At 42.4% G+C, this 15,459-nt stretch overlaps 1 protein-coding gene across 1 annotated transcript in view; it reads left to right on the top strand.

Annotated features, from left to right (window-relative positions):
• The first annotated feature begins 1,916 nt into the window (after positions 1-1,916).
• BEAN1 (brain expressed associated with NEDD4 1) overlaps positions 1,917-15,459 on the top strand; it is a 65,115-nt gene continuing 51,572 nt past the window's right edge. The window contains exons 1-3 of the mRNA XM_064459604.1: positions 1,917-2,296; positions 3,290-3,364; positions 13,311-13,445. Coding sequence (XP_064315674.1) covers positions 2,266-2,296; positions 3,290-3,364; positions 13,311-13,445 — 241 coding nt within the window. The 5' untranslated portion in view covers positions 1,917-2,265. The remainder of the gene's footprint in view (positions 2,297-3,289; positions 3,365-13,310; positions 13,446-15,459) is intronic.

Raw genomic sequence — 15,459 nt, 5'->3', positions numbered from 1 at the left:
AGTGTCCAACGGGGCCGAGTCAACCACTTCCCTGGGGAGGTTATTCCAATGGTGACTGTCCTCACTGTGAAAAATTTCCCTCTGGTCTCCAATCGGAATCTCCCCAAGAGCAACTTGTGTCCATTCCCCCTTGTCCTCTCCATGCGACTCCCTGCAAAAAGGGAGTCTCCATCTTCTTTATAACTACCCCTTAAGTACTGGTACACAGTGATGAGATCCCCTCTGAGCCTCCTTTTCTCAAGGATGAACAAACCCAGCTCTCCCAGCCCATCCTATGTTGTACATTGTGTTGTCTGACCCAGAAACAAATGTTCTCTGTCTCAGAAGTAGTTGCAATTCTTACTAGACATAAAGTACAACACTGTCACAGAGTGGGGTCTAAAGCCAGGCTGAGATTGGGGTGGGTGTGGGGATGGGTGTAGGTGTGGGCGTGTGTGTTCAGAACTACCAAACACTAAGAAATTCCCCTGCAGTCAAGGTCAGTTACTAAGGCCTCTATATTCTCCACAGTTTGTCAGCTTATATAATAGTCTAAGCATAGATTTTTCAGTCAAACATAAGTCTGTCAGGACTAAAGTTAATACTGATACTATGGCTAAATCCAGAAAAACAACATGAAGAAAATCAACTTTTCTGATACATATACAGATTCACACCTTCATGCCATAACTAAACAACAAAGAGCCCTAAAACGAAGCCATATGGTTTCCATTTATTGAAACAATAGTGAAGTAGTCTTTCAAGAAGTCAAATATTCTGAGGAGAAGAAATTCATCACAAGATAACTTTTGCAGCAGCATTTTGAGGGATGTTAGGGTAGGGATGTGTACTATAGTTTTGGCAAAAGGCACAGCTATCCCTAAGCCATAATGAAATGTCCTTGTAAATGTCCAGTAAACCTTCATTTCAACTGTCTTAGACTCGCTTAATGTTTGCCTGGATTTAAAAAGAAAAATAAATAAAGAAAAGGCGATCAATAACAGCAGGAAACTTTTTACAGAAAGTCTAGAGAGTTCACAAGCTTTACATCCACCCCAAACTTGTTCCAAAGAGAAATTAAATGGCGTAGACAGTGACAGTAAAGTTGTTCCAGTGTGAGAGAACTTGCTCGCCAGACTACAAAGCCATCCGGGGGCAGGAAAGTACCGAATGCTGCCTACATGCTCGTGGAACATCCATTTCCATTTCTCTCACTCACAAGTGGTACCAGCGGGACCACTCTGCAAGTGCCTGCAGGGCTAATGCATGCACGGGAGAAAGAAACTGCCATTGAAGGCTGGTTCCTAAAAAAGTCCAAACTGCTGACAGGTTGTGCCAAAAAAGGCCTTATTTCTTGCATTCTTTACCTAAGCAGCTAATGATGCGCTTTTCTGAGAGGTAAGCAACCAATTATGTAAGCTCATATGCTTTAGTACCCAATGCAACCCTATTTTCTCCGTCTCTAGCACTAGGGTATTTATCATTCACAATGAGAAACGTTTCCAAAATCCCTGGTAACGAGCAGATCTTACTATTGCAAAGTGGGTTTAGCTCTTACTTGGACTACATTCTTCTCCTGGCCCCCATCCAGCCACAGCGAACTATTTCTTCTGCACTGCTCGGCTAATCCCCGTCTATCCCCGCGGGTTTATTCCCAGGCAGTCCCTCCCTTTTAGCCAAAGTGCGAGGCTGCACTCGGCTTTCAAGAGCGGTCATCTGCCTACAGCTCCTTATCCAGGCTGCAAACCCCGCAGCGTCCCTGCCGCTTTCCTGCCCTCTCCCCAGGGGCTGCAGGAGGGAGGGGGAGGAGCAGAGCCGGGGTTACCCCAGGCCCCGGGAGCTGAGGAGCCGCCCCCGGCCGGGTCCGGGCCCCCCCCGCACCATGTACAGCCCCGAGCACCCCGCGGGGGGCCCGGCCCGCCGTGCGGCCTGCGGCGGCCCCGCCGCCTCCGGGCCCCGCTCCCCGCAGGCCTTGCCGCCCCCCCGCGCCCCGGGGTCCCCGCTGCCCTCGGGCCCGGCCGCCGCCCGCCCCCCGCCGGGCGGCCCCGGCTCCGTCCCTCCCCGCCGCGGCCAGAGGCCGGGCAGGGGAGGGGATGCTCCGGCCGGCCCCCGCGGGGCGGAGGTCACCCGCCTCCCCCCGCCCTCCGCCCGTGGGCGCCGGCTCCCTCCAGCCGCCGCCGCTCCGGCCCCGCACGCAGGGGGAGGCGGCGGGGCGCGTCTCCCGGCGGCGGCTGCGCCCGCCTCGCCGCCCGCCCGCCCGCCGCCGGGGAGCCGCGGCGGAGGCGCATGGAGACAACGGCGGCCGCTGCGGGCTGGGGTAAGGCGGAGGCGGCGGCGGCGCGGGGCGGCGGCGCGGGGGGCCCGGCGGGGCGCCCGGCGGGGCGGGGGTCGGTCCGCAGCCGGGCAGGGCGCGGCCCCGGGGCGGGCGGCGGAGGGCTTCCGCGGAAAGTTTCTGTTGGTCGGGCACCCCCTCCCAAAACAGAAACAGCCCCCGCCCGCCCCGGCTGCGTCCCCCGCGGCGCGGGGCGCGGCTGCGGCGGCGAGCGGCGGGTTCCGAGGGCAGAACCCGCCGAGGAGGCCGAGGGGCGAGGGGCAGGAGGCAGGACCGTCCCCGCGGCTCGGGGGACAGCGTGCGGCACCTGGGGGTGCATACAGCCGCGGCAAAGCACGGCACAAAGGCTCTCAACAGCCGAGTGACTGGCAGGGGCTCGTATTTTACAGGCGCGAACAAGCCCAGCTTTTAAGAAATCTAAACATTTTGTGATTTAGGACACGTTCTACTCGTGTGCGTTTTGTTGCCCGCAAGTATAAATCTTTGAAGTGCAAGTTATAAATATTAAAGCTTAAATGATAGGGGGAGTATGTGTATCAAATTTTAGAACAAATTTATTCCAACCCAGTTTGACACACACACGCCTAATGTATTCAAGATGCACTTAAACAAATTAGGAAACAAGTTATTTTGTTTTACAATGGTAGGTGCCCGTTTCAGAGGCTGGTGAATGACTTCACAACAATAATTAGCATATTTATATAACACATTCTTGTTTATACATGGATTTTTGAATCTAAGAGGCATTAAAGTCATCCATAATTTTTCCTGCACTGGAGTGATTCCTGGAAGTATGAAGCAATGACTTGCTTGGGTTTTTTTCACACCCGTTCGAGCTGCATCTGTGCGTATATGTAACCCTGCCCCAGAGAGAGCGGGTGTGTATTGACAACACGATGTGGCTTCAGCTGACATCTGGGTGCAAAACAAAAATGAACTGTTATTAAGGTCTTTTTTTCCCCATCTTTCCCTCCTTAGTTCTTTTCTTCCATCTTCCTCTCATCTCTGGAAGCTCCATCCGTATTGGAATAGGAAGCAATTATTCCAGTCTCTGTAAGTAGTCTCTTCTTGTTTGGGGTTTTTTTTTTTTTCTTAGCTGCATTAATGGCATGCCCTGCAGTCATGTACAGCTGTAGGAATATTATATTTAAAGTTCTCTAGCAGATAAACATCAACCCATTAAAAAGCAAATAGCTTCCTGACTAAGAAAACAACTGAGTTAACCGAAATTGACTTAACCTTGTGATCTTTATACAGACAAAACACACAAATGAGTGAGAGAATTGTCTGAAATAGAGGACCATAAAATTTAGTGTCAGGTACAAGTACTACAATATTTCCTTTTTTTTGGGAAGAAAAAATTCCTCCTTTTCAGCATTTTCTCCCACAACAACAAATTAGCACATTGCTGCTAAAACTGATCTACAAATTGAGCACACTGACATCAGTCAAAATTTATATAATTTTGGCACTCACTAGTGAAACAAATGTGGCTAAAAATTACTTCAAATCATTGAAATAAAACAATTTCTGACATTTGCCTTCCTTCTCCCCTTTTTATGGCTGACTTTTGTAGTTATTACGTGAAAGTTTTTTGAAAAGGAAATGTAACGTTACAGGAGCCGATTCTGCCCTTGTCACTGGTCCTATTCTGGCAGAAAACCACATGTATGCAGGGAAGCAGAGCAGCACGTCCAATCTCTTGGATGAAAGAAAGCCTAATGATAAAAATATATGCACAACAATTAAAACAACCAAGATATCTCTCAGAACAAGTGCTGCAGCTCAAGAAAAGCCATGCTGAAATGTTGTAACTATATTATGACTTCAGTAATAACTTTCAAGCTAAGATGCCCATCATGGGTGAAAAATCACATGAGTAAACCTGAAGTTTAAAGAAAGAACAGGCAAAAAGTTCTCTTATTTACTTAGGAACATGCACAAAGGAACAACAAAGTCAGGCAGCTACTATCATTCACGGAGCAGGAATACTATCACACTTAATGTTCACTGCTGCAACCTACCAACGTGGAGAAGTTATTTGTAGTGTCAAGATCAGCTTATGCCAACGCTAGGTATTTGTAGGATCTACCTCTAAGATAACTTTGGTAACTAGCAGCAGAGTTTGGTTGGTAAAGCTGAAGATAGTGCAAAACCAAGTAAATGCAAAGTGTTGTCTTTCAGTTTGCCTGGTAATCCCTTAAACTCCTAGAAAAAAACATGTTAAAGTTGGGCTCAAGAGCCAAGTTGAAAATTAGTAGCTGCTGATTACAATTGTTCACCCTCTGGTTACCTAATAGGTGACCAACTGGCATCACCTAAGTCATAGAAAATACATACTAACAATACAAAAATGACGGGAAATTGTAAATACTTACATTAGTTTCGCTACATGTGGCAGTCTACCCATTTATTAGTGAATTGCCCGTAGACTTGGCAAAAAAAAAAACTTCATGTGCTTAGGTTGTTACAGGTTAATATTGCAAAAATACTGTTTAGATTATTTTTGAACAGAACTGTTTTACGTTGTGTATGAAAGGACATTTCATAGCACTTGATTGCATATGTAGCCAGTATATGTTTAGTTTGGGGATTCATATCAGAATAACATAATTTCCTATCCATTCTTCACTTTCGTGTTCCTTGACCCTTAGGCTCAGATTTTTCCTTGCCACTGCCCTTCCCAGAGAGACCGCTTCTTCATGGCAAGACAACTTTCTATTGCATTAACTTTAGATTAACGGAGTTTTGTAATAGAATTGTTGCAGCAAACAGTTCAGAGAAGTCTGAGTGTTGCCCTAATTTCCAAATGGGTGCCCACATCTCTTCGAAATTAAGTGTTCTTAAGACAGTATTTTTGTTTTGCTTTGTCCTTAACTGAGTACAGTTCAGCCGAGCCTGACATTCTGGCCTTCTACACAAGGGCTATCGTGTTTAAATACTGTAATGCCTAGACTGTCAAATGTTCTACTGACAGTAACAGATAACAGTAACACAATACCAGGTGGGCAATAACAAAAAAAAAAAAAAACCAACAAACCAAACTGTGGCTTATATTATGCTTTCATAGTGAGCATGGAAGGAGACTGGTGTTATCCCAGGCTGTTTCAATGTACTACAGGAAGGAGACTACATAGTGGATTCTCCAGCTATACAGAATTCATGTATGCCAGGTGCTAGACCCGTTTCCTCTCCGAACGCTGAATTTCCTAAGCAAGTGCAAAGGCCCAGGAGCAGGACTACAGCTTTTCTCATACAGAGTCAGCTGTGCGTCAGGAATGCTGCATCTTGTACAGGTCAAAGTCACACAAGCCAAGTCCAGGCAAGGTGGTCCATTCTTGGGTATTGAATGGACTTGGTACCGTGTGGTTGAAGTCACAACCATTAAGTGATTATATAGTTATGTATTTAAATATTAGGAAATCTATATGATAACCCTATTGAACTATATGTCTCTGCTGTTACATCTAAGAGCACAAGGAACGTCCAGGGGTATGTAAAACGTTAATTTGGATGCATAAATTGGGAAAAACAAAACTATCAAATATGCAGACAGCATTTTAAAATCCAGCATTGACTCCTGTGTTGTAACCTTTATAGATCTTAGAAACTTCCTCTTGCTAAACAGAATTATCTCACAAAATCAAGAAGGAACAAAAGCATTCAGAGTGTGGCGCTCTCCTCTTTCTGCATGAACACCCACCTAAGCCAGGCACAGGGACATACTTCCTACAAAGGAGAAGCGCCAAACATCCTGACCCTGAAACTGGTAGACCCTTGAGTAGACACTTTGGATGCTGTCCCTCAGCATTCGCTCACACACTGTAACTGCACAACTGGCCACCAGCTGTGTTGTCGTTGACTACAGCACCGCTAGCTGTGCTCTGACACCCAGGACAACGGTGGAAGGTTGAACAAACTGCTGCTCGTAAACAAGGAAATCTTTCTGCACACAGCAAGAATAAAATGCTCTCTCCACTGCTACAGACTAGGGAGTCTGTAGCTCTCATTCTCGATGGCAAGTCCTTTATTTTTCCCAGAACGGTCTCCAAACTCAGTCAGTTTAACACAATTATCAGGGGGTCAGTACTCAATGAACATAACTTCTCAGTCATATGCACAGGTGGACCCCAGTGCCTCAGTTCAAACAGGTGAAGAATCTGGGTGATTTGGGGTCTGTACAAATATCTGACAGTGGTTCTGTTGGTTGCAGCAGGTTTGAGACTTACAAAGAGACAAGAGATTGTTTCAAGCCTGTGCGTGACAGCTTTGTTGCAAGCTGGTGTCCTGGGGAGAGTACGTTACGCCAGGAAGCGTAAGAGACAGACTGATAGATCTGCACCGAGACTTCTGCACCCCGCAGCAGTATATTGCACTTGTGGGATGCCTTGCAAAGTGTCAGTGATCAAAGCACCAATGTCAAACACCCATTACCGGTCTCCCTCTTCTCTAACAGAGAATGCCAGAAACCATGTATGTCTCTGATGCCAGGCAGTGAGGGAAACACATGCTCTAGTTGCCCCCTCTTCTCTAAGTGCACAGCAAAGTTTAATCCCCAGAATAACCTGCTCTTTAGTTTCATTAGCTGATTTTTTTTTCTCAAAAGTGTGGATGTTTTCTGAAGGCACCCATCTCTCCTTACAGTCTTCCACGTTGCACTTCAGGCTTTAATAAATCCAGCTGTGCAGAAGGGAAGGATATTCAAATACTTCCAGAACCACACCTCAGAATTCTTTGTTCTTTTCCCCTAGTAAGTCATATCCTGCTCAGTATCTTTCTGCCATCAACTTATTTTATGATAGCTTGAAATCATCTCAGTTACATCAAGAATGATTTCTTCACCTTTTCATTTATTAGACTGGAATCCGCGCTAGGAACATACCAGTTTCTCTCCAAGCCTGACAATTTCTCATCCTCGTTTACAAGGATGTAGGCTGACAACTCCGAATCACTCATTTCCACTGTAACTACTGACTTAATGCTTTAGTTTCAGCAGCTTCTCCCAACTCCTACCTCCCATTCCTGATATTTTTTTAGTGGAGAGAATAGTAGATTAGAGTTCATTCGTATCCAACTACTATGCAAAAATAGAGAGCGGAGTCCAACCCTGCTCCCTATCAAATAAATAGAAACGATGCTTTAGTTTTTGAAGGGGATCTCATCAAACTGGTACAAGCAGCCATACTGAGAAACCTCTCAGGGAAGAGCAGGGGGGAGATACGTTCTAGAGGTGCTGAGCGCTATTAACTCTTGCAGTCTGAAATTTCATTATTATATAATGATTGTGTTTGATCTATATGTTCAAGCACCTAAAAATGCAGTAGATGCCCAGGCGCCTTTGTGCAGGAGAGGTGGACAACTAATTGATAATGAGCTTTTGTGAAATCTACTTAGAGTCTCTATCTTCAGATGCTTTGAAAATTTGGCCTCAAATTCAGAGCTGGCAGAGGCAAGCAATTCAGTTACCTTTGACAGCATTTATGCAAACAGTGATTTTAGCTCCAAGACTTAACACATATCTCGCTAGAACTTCCTGAAATCCCTCAGACTGTTTTTTAACAATAATGACATTATGTGACATTGAGACACCTACAGTCTTCAAGGACCTGTGTGAAGATAATTCACTGGAGGACATTCCAGCCAAAGCCACTCAATCACTGTCTGTTCTTAATGCAAATAGTGCTTCTATGACACTTTGTTTCTTTGTCCTCTTTAATTCTAAGTTTCTTATCTTTTAATTGCTGTTTTTAGTTGCAAGCGTGTTAATCCCTTTACTTTGATCACTAAAATGAGGACTTCCAGCAATTGTTTTCTTTCTTCATTAGAAGCATTATAAAAAGAAACAATGAAATACATACAGTTTTTACTTTTTTTACTTCTGAATTTCTCCTATTGGCAACTAATCTTTGTTAGTTTCATGGTTTAAGAGAAGCAGCTCTGTAAGCATCTGATCCTTACAGGTTTTCAGCATCCTAGCTTTATTTTGAATTAGCTGCAAAATTGTTACAGGATTACTTCTGCCAGAACCATGGACACTTACTTAAAAGACCCGACTAAGACTGAAGTTTTATTGTGCTAGATCCTGCACAAAGTAACTGGCCTTGTCCTTGCAGATTGCAGGTGTCTAGATAACACAAAAGGCAGGAAGAGAAAAAAAGTTTGGTGGAAAAATTAATTGCTTTAGATTACATAGCAATTTAAGGAGAAAGCAAGGCTCTCCTGGATCCTAGATTACTATCTGTCCATTACTTGGCATTGACTCTTGCTAACAAGATACTGCATTAGCTATTTTCTCTTGTAGCATCTTTTTTTCCATCTTTGTCCAATCCCATATCTGTCTTTGTTCTGGAGGTTGAAGGAAGAGACTTGCTGCAAGACAATTTCCAGAATATTTGTTCTACTTTTACTTTTTCATACAACTATTTTATGTAACTGAATTAATTGTCCATAGACAACCTGAATATTCTGAAGTTACACTTAACCTCAACTTTCAGTTCCCACTTAACTTAGGACAGGGAAGTAAGTACAGCTGGCCTGTAATGTTTTTCTAGGTACATCACAAACACAGGTAGGTCTCTATTCCACTGGGAAACCCAAGAGATACATAGACGTGACATATTTTGCACCAGCAAGTTGGAACACCAATCAGTAGAACAGCTTTGAGTCACTCTAAATCATTTAATAGGCTGCTTCAAATTTTTAAGCATTGAAAACAGGCCCCAACTTAAACAAAAGTGTTCAATCAGGAATTTCTACAGCAAGGACTCAGGATCTTAAGGAGATGAGCTTTACAAAAGAGATCCCAGATCCTCTGGGGAGCAAGTAATATAGTACATGGCAGTGTACCCAGCAGATTGCGAGCTATTTAGTCCCAGACAACCTCATATTGAACTCTGCTTCTAATCCATGCTTAACCATCTCCCCTTATTAGCAGAGGTCAATGTTTTGTGCTAAACGCTCCCCATTTATGATTTTTTGCAAGTTAGACTACTGAGGTACACAGTGGCCATTTTCACCTTCCACATGCACAGAGTATGCAAGTCATTGCCCAAACAACTTGCAAGAAGTACAAGACTGTATTAAAAAAGTAGGTCATAGAAAGCCCAACAGAGAACAGAAGAGACTAGAGTTTTTAGAAATGTGTAAACCATGTTTCCTTGTTGTCATCCTAATGTATTGCCCTGAAACTTGCCTCTAAAGGTGCAGTAATTAAGCAGCCTACTATGTGATCCTCATTCCCTGTTCAACAAACAAGTGTAAAAACCCTGCAGTCTTGAACAGACATTAAAAGCTCTGAATGACAAATTAACACTCCTGGTTTATTGCAGGTGCCATGTTGACAAGTAGCCCAACAATATCTAGTCATTTCATATTGTAATTATAACTCTGCCTCACAGACGTATCAGGAGAGGAACGTGAATCCAAAGCAATTTCTGTTTTGGCCTAGAACTTGCTGCTAGAGAAAGAACACACACACACTGCAAAGAGGAGCAACAGAGAGCTGCTATTTGGGATGACTTTTATGGATCATTTGAAGAGCATGTTAAATTACGCTAATAAACATGCTCCTCACACTATACACATTTCTGGAATCAGATGTTCTTTTAGAAAGAATATGGGACATTCAATAATAGATTGAAAAAGCAGTTGCAACGTATTGATGCTATTGTGCAGTGGGGTGCATGCTGTGTAGTACATTTCTTGGCATCAGTCCCAATCAGGAACTCCCGCAAAATCAGAATACAGCAACAAAGATGTTGTGTATACATGGCCACTTTTAGAAAAGACTTTCTTTTTAGAACAGCACAGTCCTAAATGGAAACAAGTGGAAACTGCTTTAGCAGCTTGATCCTATTAGCCAACCTGAAAGCTGTCTAAAAACCTGATAGAAGTCTAAAATAAATAATTAAAAAATAAGCTGTGTTCAGAGTCTTAAATAAATAAATAAATAAAAGCTATGTTCAGAGCCACATTTCTGTGCTTCTGATTAAAAAGATGTTTCTACTGAATGAGCCAAGTTGTAAATTGGAAATTTTCCCAAAGTTGGAGACATAAGATCATGCTTCAGGAGTGCTGAAGCGTAGATGCTTTTTCCCAGAACAAGAATTTTTTCCCAGATTGTCAAAGATGTAAAACTATGATTCCCATATATAGCCAAGGACAGCATGGTATAATGCAGGGCTAAAGGTAGTATCAAGATACCTTAACAGTATGGAAATGACATTTTGTGTCTGTCCTCTGATTTAAGGTTATTGTAAATTTCTTTAGTTGCCATCAGTGCAAAGATACTGAGGAATTGAGGGGCAGGAGAAGTCACCAGAGGGATAAGAATCTCTCTTCCTTCTATTGTGTTTTGCACAGCTTTCTGTGCTGTGCTTATCTAAATCATGTAAGCACAGCAGAACATTAGGCATCAAACTAACATGTGCCATGTGTTGTTTATTCTCTCATCCTCTTGCCAAAGTCAAGAGTTGTTAAATCATCTCTATGTCACTGGAGGGTCCTTCACCACAACTGTCTTCCCACAGCTGGTTACGAAGGTTACAAAGCCAGGCTGCAGGCAAGAATGAGGACTATGATTTTTACAAAGTGCAAAGTTACATTGCAGAGAATAGTTCCTGCTGGTTGGTGATCAGGGCATTATCAGACCCAGTGGTTGATGAGAGAAGTGCGTACCCACTTTAACAGATAAATAATGCAACGGTCATTTGAATAAAAAGAAAAAATTGTGGTATTACTAACATAGTAAAATACAAACTTTGATAATGCTATAAAGTATTAGGTGTATTTTAATGGTGCAGGTTAACTTGTGGATTACTTTTGTGCATCGCATTTTGCGCCTTAACCTAAATTTGAAACTTTGAAAACCATCAGCACACCATTGCATGGCATGCTCCAGTTGGGAACAGGTGGGCTTAGAACTGGGAAATGCTTCTCCAAAAGAGACTTGGTCAGCTCCCTCTCATCTGTAGTAAAACTGTTTTCAAATCCATTTTACCCCAGGATAAAACATACTTTAAAGACAAAATATTTTGTGCTAGCCTCTACTGAGATAGAAACATCATCTTGGATAGTAATGCATTTTCTCACAAATGAAACTGTCTCAAAAGAATTTTTATTGCCTAGAACTTAAACGTTGTTATTTGTTCAGTCAGTCCCACACTGAATGTGATGCCCACCTCTGTCCCTGCCTGCTGCATGACTACAGTGGTTTTCAAGTTGGACTTGAACTTTTATTGCCTGTATTTGGAATGTTTTAGATTGCTCACATATAGTAACCTGAATACAGCTCTAGCAGTGTAATGAAATTTAAAGCTGATTTCCAAAGAGTCTTTCTGCACAAAGGTCTTCCTTGTCAAGCTTAAAAACGTTTTATTCTGTCATTAATGAACTATTTTCTGTCTGTTTTACTTCTCTTTCTCATTATTGGAAGGCCCTACAAAACTATGCAACTAAATGATGTCAGTGTATCCATTTGTGCACTCAGACGCCCTTGTCAGAAAATAGTTTCCTTTTATCTACCATCAAAACAAGACCACTTTCAATAGCACTACTAGTGAGATGTTGGGGGAAAAAAGTTCTTTGAATAACATAGGAATGTAGGAGGGTCTTTTCCCCTCTTTTCCTGGATAATTTTCTGACTTCCAGATCTCCATTAATTTGTTCATTCCTTGCAGTATGTTAACAGATTTTTAACCTAAGAAACTGGAATACGTTTACATAACAAGTTCTTTTTTCAAGTATCTGCTCGGTGTGTTTTAGATGGTCACTGGCATTCCATGGGATATTTTGTAATGTGCAATTAATGTGACAAAAAAAACCCCAACTTACTCTTCTTTGCACAGAGATTCCCCAGCTCCGTTTTAAATTCTGTATCATGCAGCTGCTGTTTGAATGTTTATGGACATAAACAAAACAGCTATTTTGAGTAGCCAGTGAAAGCTGAACACCTTGTTGCTTGCTGGCGTTGCATCTGCAGTGACTGCTCTCTCCTCAGGCATACCCTCAGAACTTTTGGACTAGGAAGGGGTGTTCCTGTTCAGATATGACAAATGATGACACTCCCACCAGCACTCGCATTTCTTGTGCAAATGTTTTGCACAGGTGAATATCAGCATGGCCTGAAATTCTGCTTTGCTTAAGTTACAGGGCTTAGGCTGGTATTATCTCTCCTTTGAGAGTGGGAAATTTCTGTTCATGCATGTCTCTATGCATAAAGATAAAAGGAACCATAGTACACTATCAAAGGACAAGATAAAATTACTCTTTTCCCCCCTCTCTAGGCAGAGATGAGTGATTCAGTTTTCTACTCAGCCTGCAAGAATCAACAGTAGTCCTGGGAAGTGGCTTCAATCTTTCAACTGAGGAGCAAGTAAAAGATTTGGCTTCAAGCAGAGCTGCAGACCCTACTATATAGGATTTAATGTCTCTGCAAACCAAACCTGAGTTTATGTCTCCATAAATTTACTCAAGGCTTTATTAAGATTATTCAAAAATCCTTCCCCACTCTATCAGACTGAGTTCCTACCCTTAATTTGAAAACTGGAAAGGCATTGTGAGGGAGTTACACTTACAGCTAAGAAGCCCTTAATCCAGTCCTTCAGGTTTATACAAGATAGTATATCTCTTTTTTCCCCCCTCATTTTTCCATTTTGTGTGTTAAGCTGGGGCAAAGACGGATTGTTTTGTTTTGGATGTTAAAGGATGTAAGTCAGTCAGAAGGCTAGGTGCCTCAGAGACATGGTACCCTTGTGATTTCTTTGGTTGGTTCACCTAGACCTCATCTGTCTCAAATACTATTTAAATGATCAGCAACAACAGTACAGGAAATATTTGCCTGAGTCTGAGACCCTTCTCACAACTGACAGAGAGGAGAGAGTTTTTTCATTCACCTGGGGCTTTCAAGAGCAGGAAGATTGACTTTCAGTAGACATGTGGCTTTGCTGCTCAGGAAGGAGTTGCTTGTTACACAGTCATTTATTGTTTCTCCTCCTTTCAGATGAACAGAGCATTCTGCCGTGTAGAAAAGAACAACTACAGTGTGGTGACGGACTCTGCCTCTTGAACTGGCTGCGCTGTCACTATAAGAAGGACTGTGGCAGAGACTACATGTCCATCAAGCTAACATGCTCAAGTGAGTTACCCTTCACTTTCCTAAATCACAACACAACGCACTACAAATGTGAGTCCATTTGCTCACCAAATTGGTGTTAGTAGCAATATGCTGTTCTAAACATTAGATTTGATCTGCTTTTGCTGTTGGAAGGGTATGGATATTTAGAGGTTTTTTTATTTATTCATATGTATAAATTATTTATACTGCACGATGATTTCAAGTACCATAATAGACAAATACCAGCAGTAGTGGGAATGGAAGATTTGGTAAAGCTCAAAATGCATTAAGCTAATGTGTTGTGAAGGCTGCTGCTCTGAAACGCCAGTTGAGGGGGGAGAAGGAAGGAAAAAAAAAAAGCCTAAAAAAGGCAGTCACCATTGCCGGAAACAGTTAGACACTGGCAGCTCTGCAGAGCAGTGACTGCTGGCCAGGTGCTCTGCATGTGGAAATGTTAATGTGAATAAACAAACAAACAGCCAGCTGATTAAAATCATATTTGGGCAGGGGAGAGGTAAGAATTAGCGTCAAGTCAGAGATATCGAGTGTATTTAAAGGAGTCATAGGGTAACTTCTGTAAACAGTGCAGATAGTTTTAGCCATTTGTTTTAGAACCAGATTTGTTGTACATAAGTTGGAGGATGAGTTGGAGGATCTCTGGTGAGCAGAAATGTGTTGTAATCTCAGCAATTGCTGTTTACTAGCAAACTTGGTGATGTAACCATCGCAGATTTTTCTGTTCTTACTTTTTGCTCATTATGTTTTCTTGTTAATTTAAAGCTACAGTTTTAACTCTGAAACCTTCCTTTTAACATACCCATTTCGTAACTAGCAACATCTGAGAGGACAAATTACTTTTCGACCTCTATTCTACATGGTACAAATAGGACAGATCACATACTTCTGTCACTAATTACCTGCCAGAAGTATTTGCAGAATTGGGGTTTTTAGTTAACACAACGTTGTACACAGAAGAACATAGCCGCAATTTTGCAAAAAATACCAGACCTTACAACAGACAGAGCAGGTTGACAGCTACTGGCGATACACTTCAGAAGAAAGTAAACCAAAAAACGAGTTTCAGGAGGGAGCCTAGTACACTCCACCCTCTAATGGGCATTCAGATGCACAACCTGCTACCTGGCTGTAGAGTGGTGTTCAAGCACCCATGCAGTGCAAGCACTCTGTAGAACTGTTCGTAGTCCATTAAGTAGAGCAGGACTCAGGTCAGATCCATGGAGCACGAAAGATTATGGGTTTATAACTGAGAATTCAGAAGGACTACAGTTAACATGCATAGGAAGACACACAAGACCTGAGTTTAGGCAAGAGTTCAGGTTCTTATGCTCTTAATTCCTAATCTAATCAGCAGAGAGCTAGATATGTGCTTTGTTTTTTTCTCTGAGAAAACATATTGGGTGTGGTCATGGGGGATTTAATGGGAACACATCAGTTTTTATGATCTTGCATCTTGCCTAGATAACATGAAAACCTTTCAGGAACTTATATCACACAGAAGTATGCATTATTTTCTGCCCTTCTATCAAGATCTGCATAAAGTAAGCAGTGAGTGGCAACGAACTCCTTTTAATATATGTAAATATATATAGTTGTTCTAAATGCAAAGCTGTCAATTCAGTGCTAATAAGAAAAAGCTACAACAATGGCAGCTGTCAAAATAGAGTCAAATAGTCACAGGTATGCTCTGAACACATTGCAGTAGTTAAGAGCTTAAAAATACAAAACCAACAGATCATTTGCAATGGTTACAGAAGCGCACACAAATCAGAAATTGCCTAGAGGAAAAATTCATTATTTTTCAATGGAAAGACTGATTTGCTATTCACAGATGAACCTGAGAGCAGAGTGTCATCCAGTGAGGCACTAACATCCGTCACTTCATATATACTTCACAGACACAGAAATGTTTCAGACAAGACAAGTGTCAAAGCACCTCTGTCATGTGTTGGTTTTGCTGAATAACAGCAAGACCTGTTAGAAGATCAGCACTAATAGAAAATCTACACAGAACGAC

This window comes from Phalacrocorax carbo, chromosome 8, assembly GCF_963921805.1.
Source record: "Phalacrocorax carbo chromosome 8, bPhaCar2.1, whole genome shotgun sequence".
Taxonomy (NCBI): Eukaryota; Metazoa; Chordata; class Aves; order Suliformes; family Phalacrocoracidae; genus Phalacrocorax; species Phalacrocorax carbo.
Note: the sequence above shows the minus strand (reverse complement) of the source record. Positions and strands in the feature narration are given on the sequence as shown.